This window comes from Salvia splendens, chromosome 4 (genome assembly GCF_004379255.2).
Source record: "Salvia splendens isolate huo1 chromosome 4, SspV2, whole genome shotgun sequence".
NCBI lineage: Eukaryota > Viridiplantae > Streptophyta > Magnoliopsida > Lamiales > Lamiaceae > Salvia > Salvia splendens.
The window spans coordinates 30427681-30439661 of record NC_056035.1 but is presented as its reverse complement, the minus strand read 5'-3'; the positions used below and the strand labels follow the sequence as shown (position 1 = coordinate 30439661).

Sequence of the window (11981 nt, the reverse complement as noted above, 5' to 3'; positions counted from 1 at the left end):
CTCTTTGATCGCCTAGAAGGCTTGATGCTCGATTCCCACATGTAAATGGCACATTTTCCTAAAAACCAGACGATAAGGAGACATTCCGATCGGCGTCTTAAAGGAGGTTCTGTACGCACAGAGTGCGTCCTCCAGTCGACGGCTCCAATCCTTCCTTGTGGGGTTTACCGTCTTTTCCAAGATCGCCTTGATCTCCCGGTTAGACACCTCAGCTTGGCCATTTGATTGGGGATGGTAAGGCGTGGACAGTCGGTGGTGGACAGTCGGTGGTGGAAGTCGTATCTTCTCATTAAAGCTTCAATGGTCCGGTTGACGAAGTGAGTTCCTTGATCAGAGATGATTGCTCGTGGTACCCCGTACCGGGTAAAGATATTTGATTTTAAAAACTTTGCCACCTCCTTGGACTCACACGTCCTTGTCGCCTTAGCCTCTATCCACTTGGACACGCAGTCCACTGCCACCAGAATATAAAGATTCTCTTCCGACGATGGGAAGGTTCCCATGAAATCTATCCCCCACACATCGAAGATTTCGTACACTATTACGGGGATCTGTGGCATCTCATCTCTCGCAGAAATCCCTCCAGTCAGCTGGCATCGGGGACATCTCTTGCAAAACTCATATGCGTCTTTATGAAGGGAGGGCCAATAGAACCCACTGTCAAGCACTTTTCTCGTTGTCTTCTTCGGACCGAAATGTTCGCCACAAGCTAGCGTGTGGCAGTGGACCAATACGTCCTCTTGTTCCCAATCTGGTATGTAGCGTCGGATGACTTGATCAGCTCCCATCTTCCACAGATAAGGATCGTCCCAGTAGAAATAGCGGGAGTCGCACTTGAGTTTCTGCTTTTGCGCCCTTGTGACTTCATCGTTCCTGGGCAGCTCGCCCGTGACCAGATAGTTGGCCATGTCAGCGAACCATGGCTCCTCCTGCCTGTGGATCTCTCTCCCTTGCTAAGTTTGATTTATCCTCTCAACTTGGTTAATAGACTGCAGACTGGATGTTGACTTGATCAGGTACAAGTGCTCTTCAGGGAAGGCGTCAGAAATGGCTTCCCCATTGTCTTCTTGTATGATTCGGCTTAAATTATCAACCACTCTATTCTCACTGCCCTTCTTGTCGACTGCCTCCCAGTCAAACTCTCGTAGCAGGAGTACCCACCTGATCAAGCGCGGCTTTGACTCTTTCTTAGCCAGGAGGTATTTGATCGCAGTGTGATCGGTATAGACAATCACTTTCGAGCCCAGCAGGTAGGGTCTGAACTTCTCGAAGGCATAGACTACCGACAGCATCTCTTTCTATGTCGTATCGTGATTCTTCTGCGCTTGATTCAGAGTCTTTGAAGCTTAGAAGATAACATAGCTTATCCCATCGATCTTTTGACCCAGGACCGCCCCCACTGCGTAATCACTTGCATCGCACATCACCTCGAAGGGGCGACTCCCGTCGGGGACGTGGATGATCGGAGAACTAATCAGTCTTTCCTTCAATAGCTGGAAAGCGGCCTTGCAGGCATCGGAAAACTCGAACTCCCCATCATTCTAGAGCTGTCTCATCAATGGCTGGGCTATCTTCGCAAAATTTTTGATAAATCGTCTGTAAAAGCCCGCATGACCCAAGAAGGCTTTGATCTCCTTTTGATTTGTCAGGTACGGGAGCTTCGCTATGACTGCCACCTTGGCTTGATCCACTTCGATCCCTCTGCTTGACACGACGTGGCCCAGGACAATGCCTTCGGTAATCATGAAATGGTATTTCTCAAAGTTTAACACCAAGTCCCTCTGCCGACACCTCTCCAGCACTCTGTTTAGGCCATGTAGCCCTTGATCAAATGTGTCCCCTTAGACGGTAAAATCGTCCATGAAGATCTCTATACAATCCTCCAACAAATAAGAGAAGATGCTCATCATGCATCTTTGGAAGGTGCCTGGGGCGTTGCAGAGGCCAAATGACATTCTTCTGTAGGCGTAGGTGCCAAAAGGGCAGGTGAAAACTGAAGTATTGTTTCTCGGCTAACTTCTCAAGCATTTGGTCCATGAATGGCAACGGGAAATGATCTTTCTTTGTGGCCGCATTTAGCTTCCTGTAATCAATACACGTCCTCCACCCAGTGACGGGCTGTGTTGGAATCAGCTCATTCTTCTCTTTCTTTACAACTTGGATTCCGCCCTTCTTTGGCACCATATGTACTGGACTGGCCTAGTTGCTATCCGGGATGGAGTAGATGATTCCTATGGAGACCAGCTTGACTATCTCCTTGAGTACCTCTTCCCTCATGTTGGGGTTGAGTTTACGCTGCTGGTCACGATGGGGTTTAGCTTCTTCTTCCAATCTGATATGGTGCATGCATACATCTGGGCCGATACCCACCAGATCTGTCAACTTCCACCCGATGGCCTCAGTACTTCTAGCAATTTGTCTTCCCGCCCCTGGGTCAGCTAGTTGTTGATGATAACTGGCATTGTCTCATTCTCCCCTAGGTAGGCGTACTTCAAATGTGCGGGAAGTGGCTTCAATTCCTTAGCAGGTGTGGGAACTTCAGTAGGCATGGGGTTTTCTTCCGCTTCTTTTCTCAGCTGACCGCCTTGATCAGGCAGCTTCTCGAGGCTAGACACTTGAGCGATCCCGCTTGACCCAGCTGGTCGTGGTCGCTCGCTGAAGTCCATCACTGCTTTCGCGATGGCTTGATCATCCATCTCGCCCACGTTGATTGCCTCATACCAGTCTGCGATTTCCTTCTCAACTTCCTCGTCCGCGGCGGAGTCTGTGAACTGCCTTTGTAGGAACTCCGCCTTCAGATACTCATGTACCAGTGGCTCAGTCACATCCACTGAATACACGTTTTCACTATCGCCGGCCTCTTCATTGCTTCGTCAATGTTGAACGTGAATTGCTCTCCGTTGAAATCCAAACTGATCGTCCCATTACGGACGTCTATTATAGTGTTGGTCGTAGACATGAACGGTCTTCCCAGTAGAACTCCGCTGGACTCCTTCGCTGCTGGCTCTGTCATCTTGATGACGAAAAAGTCGGCTGGGTACAGAAAGTTGTTCACTTTCACTATTACATCTTCAAGAATCCCCTCCGGGTGAATGCAAGATCTGTCGGCCAGCTGTATCATGATATCAGTATCGACGAGCTTGGCCTCTCCCAGGTTTTTGTAGATAGCATACGGCAGAACATTGATGGATGCCCCTAAATCGCACATTGCGTGCTCCACTTGAATATCTCAGATCGAAATTGGGAATGTGAACATCCCTGGGTCGGTCTTCTTCGATGGGAGGTCGCTCCGCTTGATCACTGCAGAGACATTTTCATCTGTAATCATTCTTCCTTCTTCATTGACCTTCCCTTCCAGGTAGTCCTTTATAAATTTGCTGATTGGGGGCATCTTTAATGCCGTCAAGAGTGGCACCTTGACTTCCACGTCTTTAAATAGACTGGTCACATCGATCGTGGCGGCTTTCTTCCTGGTGATCATTCCACGATATGGGTAGGGCTTGACCTTCTCAGCTTCTTCTCCTTGACTTTCTCCTGAGGTCTCGCCGCCCATTTTTGCTTTCTCTTTTTCTCTCCCTTTGGCTTGATTAGGGGAACTAGACTCTCCTTTTTCTTTGTGGCTTGGTCCATGCTTGGATACTGGTGGTACCGCAGGTGGGCTGGGGCTCTGGTATACCTTCCCTGACCTCAGGGAGACTTCACTAATGTTCTCGCGCCCAGGCTGCTGCACCGTGGCAGGGATTTTCCCCTCGTTGCCTCTCAGCTCTCTCAGCGACATGGAAACTTGAGATAATTGCTTTGTAAGCATATCCAGCGCTGCCCTCTGCTCCTTCTGAGCCTCCTGAATCTCACGCATCACATCATTAAGATGGTGGGGAACCATCATTTCTGCCGAACCTTCATTGGGGTGCTTGTTATATCTTTTATTCGAAGGTCCTCCACCATGGCTAGGCTGAGGGTAGTCTGACGGCCAGTAGTGGTCTAGTTGATACTGAGGCTGATGGTATTGTTGGTTCCCTGGGTGCTGTTGATTTCCCCTCCGATGTGGCGGAACATAGCTCACCACTTGATTGTTCGGTTGCCTCTCGGAGCTGCTTGACTGGGGGCCTTGATGTTTGCCTAACCAATTGGGCTGCCCTCCACTGGACCAGTTACCCTGGTCAACGCTTGACTAATTGCCTTGTGGTCCACCTGACCAGTTCGCTTGATCACCCTGCATTCTGTTTCCTCCATCTGTTGTGTAGATGGTTGAGGTGGTTGGCTTGGGTTTTGATCACTCCACCTGAAATTGGGAAGATCTCTCCATGGAGCATCCTTCTGCTTTCCCTGGATCCAGTTGCCATTTGAGTTCCAATGGCCGACGGCATTCACCTGAGTTTGCGGCTCCGCTTCAGGAGGGAACTCGTAGTAATAGTAATGGTGCTCCTCCGGCGGTGGTGGAACATATGGCTTCTCCTTGGGAACGGGCAGTGGAGGCGCTCTGGACTTCTCTACTGCTTCTAGCAGCTTCTTCTCCATCTGCTCAAATCGAGCCTCCAGCTTCTCGTCACTACGTGCCTCTGTTGCGTGCACCGCTTCCCTTCTGTATTGTCCGTGAAAGGTCTCGTATGATCTATTTGCTTCAATTAACCTCCCCAAAATACTCTTCGCTTGACTGAATGGGGTTTTTGAGAAATCCCCTTGGGCTGCTAGGTTGAGATCGTTTTTGCTGTCCACCGTAAGTCCGCCATAGAAAGTTGAGTAGATCTCCCACTCTCCCATATTGTGGTTGGGGCATGCTTGAAGAAGTCCTTGAAATCTGTCTCAGTATTGGCCCAGAGGCTCATCATACTCTTGCCTTGCCTCTGTAATCTCCATTTTCAAAGCACTCGTCTTCGACGCTGGGAAAAAGCGGTCTAAGAATATCATGTGAAACTCGTCCTAGGTCCTAATCGATCCTTCTGGTAGCTTTCTCAACCAGATTCTTGCATCACCTTTCAAAACAAAGGGTATCGCCATGAGCCTTTAATCTTCTGACGTGGATTCAGCTGGTACTGGTTGAATGTCACAATATCTGCAAAATTCCTCCAAAAAGTCATAAGGGCATTCCTTCGAGCGTCCATAGAAATTTGATAACACCGCGAGCACCCCCGATTTGATTGCGATTGCCCGTATTCCTGGGGTAACTGTGATGGCATGAGTGGGCTCATTCTCGTCATGAGCGTGTAGGGAGCCAATTCCCCAATCGTTGTCTACGACGGCCATCTGCTTCTCTGCTTCCTCGAGTAGTGGTGGTTTAGGCGGCGTGGTCTGTTCTTCTTCCTCCTCACTGGTCAGTTGCTTAGACGAAGATGACGATGCGGCTGCTTCCAACGCAGCTCTGTAACGAGTGGTTACTACACCGGCCTCCTGAACTCGCCACTAAGCGTTTGTGTTTCTGTATATGAGAGGATGATTCCAGTGTCCTCCGCAGTGGTACCTTCTCATAAAAGGAAAGAAAAACAAATTAGAAAAGAAGGAAATAAAACTATTTACACATATGCATTAAACACATCCATGTAATAACACCATGCATCCGCGGCAACGACGCCATTTGGGGAAGGGGAGATTTTGGGTGTGGATCAAGTTATATGGGAAGATAACTGAACCGGGTGGATCAGTTTGCAATAGTCGTTGCCACTTGAACAAGGCGCTCTCTCTTTCACGAAAACATTTATAACTCTCAAACATGCACTACTTTAACAGTAAAGCGGCAAGTACGGGGTCGATCCCACAGGGAATCTGGTGCGTTGAGTGTGTGTTTAGTGAACAGGGTTCGGCTGCTGCCACGCTTTAAATTGGGAGTTTTAACTACTGGATTAAGCTAGGTTGAATGTAAACTAACTACTAGACCAAGTTACTACAAACCACTTTGTCATTTAACATAATGAACAAACACTCGATCAGGGATTTTAGAACTAAACTAAGCTGAAACAGTAAACAAGAATTCTGAATGCAAACAACTTTGATTTTTATACTCAGAATTCTAAACAGTGTTGTGAACTTGCGAAATATAAACCAAGAACTGTTCTTTAACTACGCAACAAAACGAAATTTAACTAAGCTAACAGATTCAGAAAATAAGAAAAGCGAATAAAGCTGAGAAATCCTCGGTCGGAAACTTGAGACGGCGCCGAACAGATATTGATTTCTCTGTAGCGCTCCCTTCAGTAGCTCTCCTTCTAACTGACCATTTCTACTATTTAACTAGGCTATTTTGGAACTGGGGAAGAACTTGGAACCAGGAACAGGCGGAAAACTAAACTAAAGGCGAGGAAAAGGAAGAAGAGATCTCACTATGGTGTTGCATCCTCTATTTATAGGAGCTTCACACAACCTCCAGCTACGATAACAATTTTGGCAGCGAATGTTCGTCCTTGCTGGGATCGAGCGTCTCATCTGCTGATACGTGCCCTTCTTCTAGAATGTAGTGGTTCTTCAATAACCGAATGAGGATTCGCCTTCGTCCTTGCGCAGCTTACGCACCGATACGTGTCCCCTTCTAGAATGTAGTCCTTGATAACTGATTGAGGATCGCTTTCCAGCGCATCAGCCTCATGTGTCTTCCTTCTAGAATGCAGTGGTCCCCCGGCTAACTGCTTGATCACCACCTTGATCAACCCACCAAGTTTTGGCATTTTTCAATGTCAAGTTTAAATTTATCCAATTCTAGCGAAACAATTCAAGGATTCAAGTCTGCAGACTTATTATTTTTCAATAAATTAAAAATCTCAAACCCCCGTGGCGAGGTAGAGTCTATAGACTTACTTAAATGTGATCAAATGATAATTAGGGATGATGTATATTTAATTCCGTATTTTGTGTGATTGTCAATTATTTGTTTTATATAATTAGAGGTGATGTGACTAGGCTATTGATGGGCTATTTGCTTGTCCTGATGATGTGGCAGGAAAATTTTAGTGTTGATGATATGGCAGCAGGAGTTCGTGTTGGGCTATTGCTAGGCTATTGTTGGGCGAAAGCCACTGGAGAGATGCCCTAATGGGATGTTAGATTTTATGAACTTTTACATAATTTTATTCATCAAATTTCTTATCTTGAGATATATCTATATCTTCAGTTCTTAATTTTCTAAGACCATTCTACCCTTATAATCCTCAGGTCCATGCCCTCCCAAAAGTAGGAACTTTAGAATTTCTAAAATAATTCTAATAAATAAATAGTATGACCCATATTATTATAAGTAGTGAATTGTGAAAATATTTATAAATATATATGGATTTGGATTAACTTTGTGGATGAACGAAAATTACATGAATATAATATTTTTGTAGGACTGAGATTTTAGAGAATATGAATTTGGATTTTCAACTATGAATTCGTACGTTCCATCCAAATCAATGAATAATCTTGGTTGACTAGTATTTAAAAGAATGACAAAGGTAAATCTTACAATTAAATTAAATACACAAAATTATAATCTTAATTTTAGATAAAGAGACTAGTAAAAGTTGTGATTATAATCAAAAGCCAACCCTGCCGTTTATTCAACAAGTCTAGTAAAATAAACACAAAACGTTATTTTATACTCCCTGCGTCCCCAAAGAATATGCATTTTAGGGTCGGCACATGTTTTAATGTAAAATTGGTGTAGAGAGAGATAGAGAGAAAAAGTAAATAAAGTATTGTTAGTGGAAAATGAATCTCACCTCATTAAAGAGAAAAAACTTTCCAAAATTTAGAAAGTGCATATTTTTATGGAACGGACTAAAAAGGAAATAGTATATATTCTTGAGGGACGGAGGGAGTAAAGTATTATCACCAGGAACATACACTTTATTGGGGATAAAATTATATGAGTATATATTAGTGTTGGTAACTGAAATAAGCATTCTTCAATTCCCAGCTCGTAAATTCAAACCCTACAATATTATTAACCAATGTTAGCCAACAGAAATAAAAAATTAAAAGAGAGGATATATTTAGTAGTGACAGGCTATATTCAATTCGGATTTTTCCCGCGTTAAGGTCCGCAATAGTTTTGAAAGCTTGCTCGGAGAGATCGATCTGATTGGCGGCGCAACCAGGGCAGATATCAACGATTGTAAGGGCATCAGTAACCCCGTCCCCATTTCCGGCCCCAAGTCCCCTCCACGTCATCATTCTTCTACAGTTGCGGCCCAGGCCCCAACTGCTGTAACCCTGCAGGTTGCGGCCCGGGCCGCAACTAATAAATGACACTATTCACAACTCCAACCTATTTTGAAAGTAAAATAAAAAACACTGAAAATTTATAACACGGAAAATTTAATTTCATCGAATACTGCAAAATTACAACATATAAATTTTCAAACTGAAAATAAAATACATAAAAACATAACGTCAATGCTGGAAAACGTTGTTGCGAGTCCAAATTTCTTCGATTAGATCGGCTTGGAGGCGAGTGTGTTGTTCCTCTTGGCGCATCGCAGCTGAACGAGCCATGACATTGCTGATGTCGTGAGGAAGGCCCTGCACGGGCGGCTCGGTGACAACGTAGTTACTCCCGGTGCTAGCGAGCGGATCGTCGCTCCACAAAGTGACGTTATCTTGTTCGTCCTCAACGATCATGTTATGCATTATGATACATGCATACATTGTGTCGGCGATGTTTGACCGCTGCCAACCACGGGCCGCTCCCTTCACGATAGCCCACCGCGCTTGGAGGACTCCGAATGCACGCTCGACATCTTTCCGAGCCGCCTCTTGCCTTTGGGCAAACATTGCCCTTCGATCGGTTGTCGGAGCTGTGATAGTCTTCACGAACACGGGCCATCGAGGGTAGATCCCGTCTGCCAGATAGTACCCCATACTATACCGACGGTGGTTGGCCGTGAACTCTACGTTCGGTGCTCGCCCAGCACACAAGTCGTTGAACAATGGAGACTCGTTCAACACATTGAGGTCGTTGTTGGACCCCGCGACACCAAAGTAGGCATTCCAGATCCACAATCTGCAATCGGCAACGGCCTCCAACACAATCGTGGGATGTGTGCCCTTGTGCCCGCTAGTGTATTGTCCTCTCCAAGCCGTTGGACAATTCTTCCACTGCCAGTGCATACAGTCGATGCTTCCAAGCATCCCCGGGAAGCCGTGGGCCCGTTCGTGCATGTCGACCAACTTGCTAACGTCGTCGGTCGTTGGCTTTCTCAAGTACGTATCCTTGAATGCTTCGACGACTGCCCGACAGAATCTAGCGAGGGACTCCCGTCCAGTAGGCTCGCTTACATGGAGATACTCATCGAACATATCTGATGTAGTTCCGTAAGCGAGTTGACGAATGGCAGACGTGCATTTCTGCAACGTCGATATACTTTCCCGACCCACAGCATCGGTAGTTTGGCAGAAATACGGGTCACGAGCTACAACGGCGTTGACAATGCGTATGAACAAAGGCCTCCGCATCCGGAACCGGCGACGGAACATCTGATCACTCCATCGCGGATCTCTAGAGAAATAATCCGTGAAAAGCCGCAAGGCAGCTTGTTCACGGTCTCGGTGAATATACATCCGGGTACGTGGTACCCGGGTTCGTTGTTCGTTCCGAGCTTGAATAGCAGCTTGGAAGCGTTCAACTTCGTTGTTCATTTCTTCTTGGATTGTCGGTACCGCCTCTCCTAACACTCGGGTCAATTGATCTTCGAATATTCTTTGACGAGGAGGCATTTTTTCGAATTCTAGGAAGAGATTTGAAGTTGAATGTGAAGTTGAATGTGTATGAAAATGGTGTAGTATTTATAGAAAAAAATTTCGAATTTAAAATATAAAAAAAAAAAATTGGTTGCGGCCCGGCCCGTCACCGTGCAACGCTGGGCCGGGACGCGGGACTTGCGGCCCGTCTCCGTGCAACCCCGTCCCGGGCCGGGACTCGGGACGCTCCCCAGGCCGGTCACGCATCACCGGGACGGGCCTGAGCCGTGCCGCCCTTCCGTGTAATGCATGGGACGGGCCGGGACTCGCAATTTGCGCCCCGGCCCCAAGGGTTACAGATGCTCTAATGACCACGATGTAATTCCCTTAACGTTATAAAATAATTAAAGAAACGCGAAGCGAATGCCTTTTTCCTAATTACTTAAATACGAAAAATACACAAGGCCTACATTCGGTTGTTTTGATTAACGGCGAATAACGATTTAGAAATAAAGAAGAGTGAAGTACGATTTAAGAGTGAATACGTGCTCATTTTTTTCCTAGTCGAATAAATTACAATAGATACTTGTCAAGCTATGTCTTAGCTTACAAAATATGACAATGAAAATAAAGGAAAAATATACATAAAAATGTCAAGACGAAGACGTTTTGAATCTATTCTTCTCCCCGAGCCAAACCGCACCACACACGACCTTATCTCCGACCGGCCGTCGGGCCAAGAGCAGTGAGCCATGGCGCGGGAGGCCGTTTCCAGCCAACAACTCCTTCATCTCTACAAAATACAAAAGATAACAAAGTAAATAAGCTAATTAAGTTGCCAAAAAAACTAGCAGCCAAATTAAGTAAGGAAGGAGACAATACTAACTTTTGTAATGGAGAACAAAGGATAGGTTGCTGCAAGCTCCTGCACTCTCCATCAGCCCATAACCGAAATCTGCCACGAGCCAGAAACTCTGCAGGTCCTCAATTAACAACCCTGCATCCCTCTTCTTGTGCACCTGCCACAAGAAACAAGTTCCATTTATTAACTAAAGTACTAGGTACACACATGGAGCCAAGTTGCAGTTGAAGTTGCTGCAGAAAGAAAACAAGGCATATAGCAGCTCAAGTTAATGCTGCACAAGTACACGAGTTTGGCTATAAAAACCATCTCCACAGTCCACACCACCTATGAACACTCCTACACACCTTGAAATTTCCAGCAACATAGTGAGCTTGAGAGCAAGAAAGCTTGAATTCTAGGAGCAGAAAATTAAGGACGGTAACTACATTTCAGAGGTAACACTCTTTCCCCACACGATAGAAACATGAGAGCATGAACACATGAAAACCAATAGGCGCAGCATATTAGGTTTTCAAGAGCATAACCAATTTTTTTTTCACAAAGGAATACCCCTGGAACAGCATGCTAAGTTTTCCCTTCCTTCTCAAGTTACTAAGTTAATGGCTTCAAACTATTCAAGAATCTTTAAATCACAATGCTCAGCCAAATGTTCACAGCTGGAACAAAAGGTCCTCTTTTAGGTCAATAACAACAACCCTTCTCAAGCACTAATCTGATGAATAAATTTTAGCCAAGAAGAAACCAAATCTTTATCCCCCCCTTCAACAAATAACGATCCTCCATAAATCACTGCCCAAAGAGAATTTGTTAGCTAATGAACCAGATAGTGAGGGTTTTGAGACTTAGCTTTATGGCCGATTGGCGGGTGGTGGCTGTCTCGGCGGTGCATCTAGATGACGCCGGTTGATACATTGGCGGTCGGAACAGCAGCTCGACGGAGGGCAGACGATGCTGGCGGAGCGGAGCCGTGTGCGTAGAGAGAGAGAGAGAGGCGATGCCTCCTCTCCTTCTCCGACGGCGCGACGCCAGTGGTGACGAGCGACGGAGTGAGGGACTGGAAATTAGCAGCGACCTCGGACGCCGCTCCCGGGCAAGGACGGAAACGAGACCGGCGAGGACACCTCCGTGGCGGGCGATGGGGCATAGTCGCGAAGGACAGACGCCTTCGCCGAGAGAGGAAGAGAATCAGGGAGGCGACGCCTCCTCTTGCTCTTCGGCGACCACGCGAAACCACCGAGCTGCACGCCGACAGTGGCGACGGGAAGGAGGTGACGGGAGGAAGATGAGAAAGCTAGGGTTCCTACTTCCTATCTAAATTGGGGATTTTGAAAATGAGAAGGAAGGAGGGAAGGGGAAGGGGGGGGGGGGATTGTTTTGATTGAAGTGGGGAAGGGAGTTGACCGATATTTTTTGGAATAAGGAATTGGGCCATTTCCATTTACAACTTGGGCCAAGAGAATTAATTTGA

The 11981-nt window shown here is 46.3% G+C and overlaps 1 protein-coding gene and 1 long non-coding RNA gene across 2 annotated transcripts; both read right to left on the bottom strand.

The window, feature by feature from the left end:
* Window positions 1–2438: 2438 nt before the first annotated feature.
* On the bottom strand, window positions 2439–3208 carry LOC121800949. The gene is made up of 2 exons (XM_042200437.1): window positions 2849–3208; window positions 2439–2792 (listed from the first exon to the last, which is right to left on the bottom strand). Exons 1-2 carry the CDS (start codon window positions 3206–3208, stop codon window positions 2439–2441), a joined length of 714 nt encoding a protein of 237 aa, XP_042056371.1.
* A 6970-nt stretch (window positions 3209–10178) lies between these two features.
* LOC121801364 lies at window positions 10179–11870 on the bottom strand. The gene is made up of 2 exons (XR_006050585.1): window positions 10535–11870; window positions 10179–10441 (listed from the first exon to the last, which is right to left on the bottom strand). It is a non-coding gene; the product is annotated as an uncharacterized LOC121801364 (long non-coding RNA).
* Window positions 11871–11981: the final 111 nt, after the last annotated feature.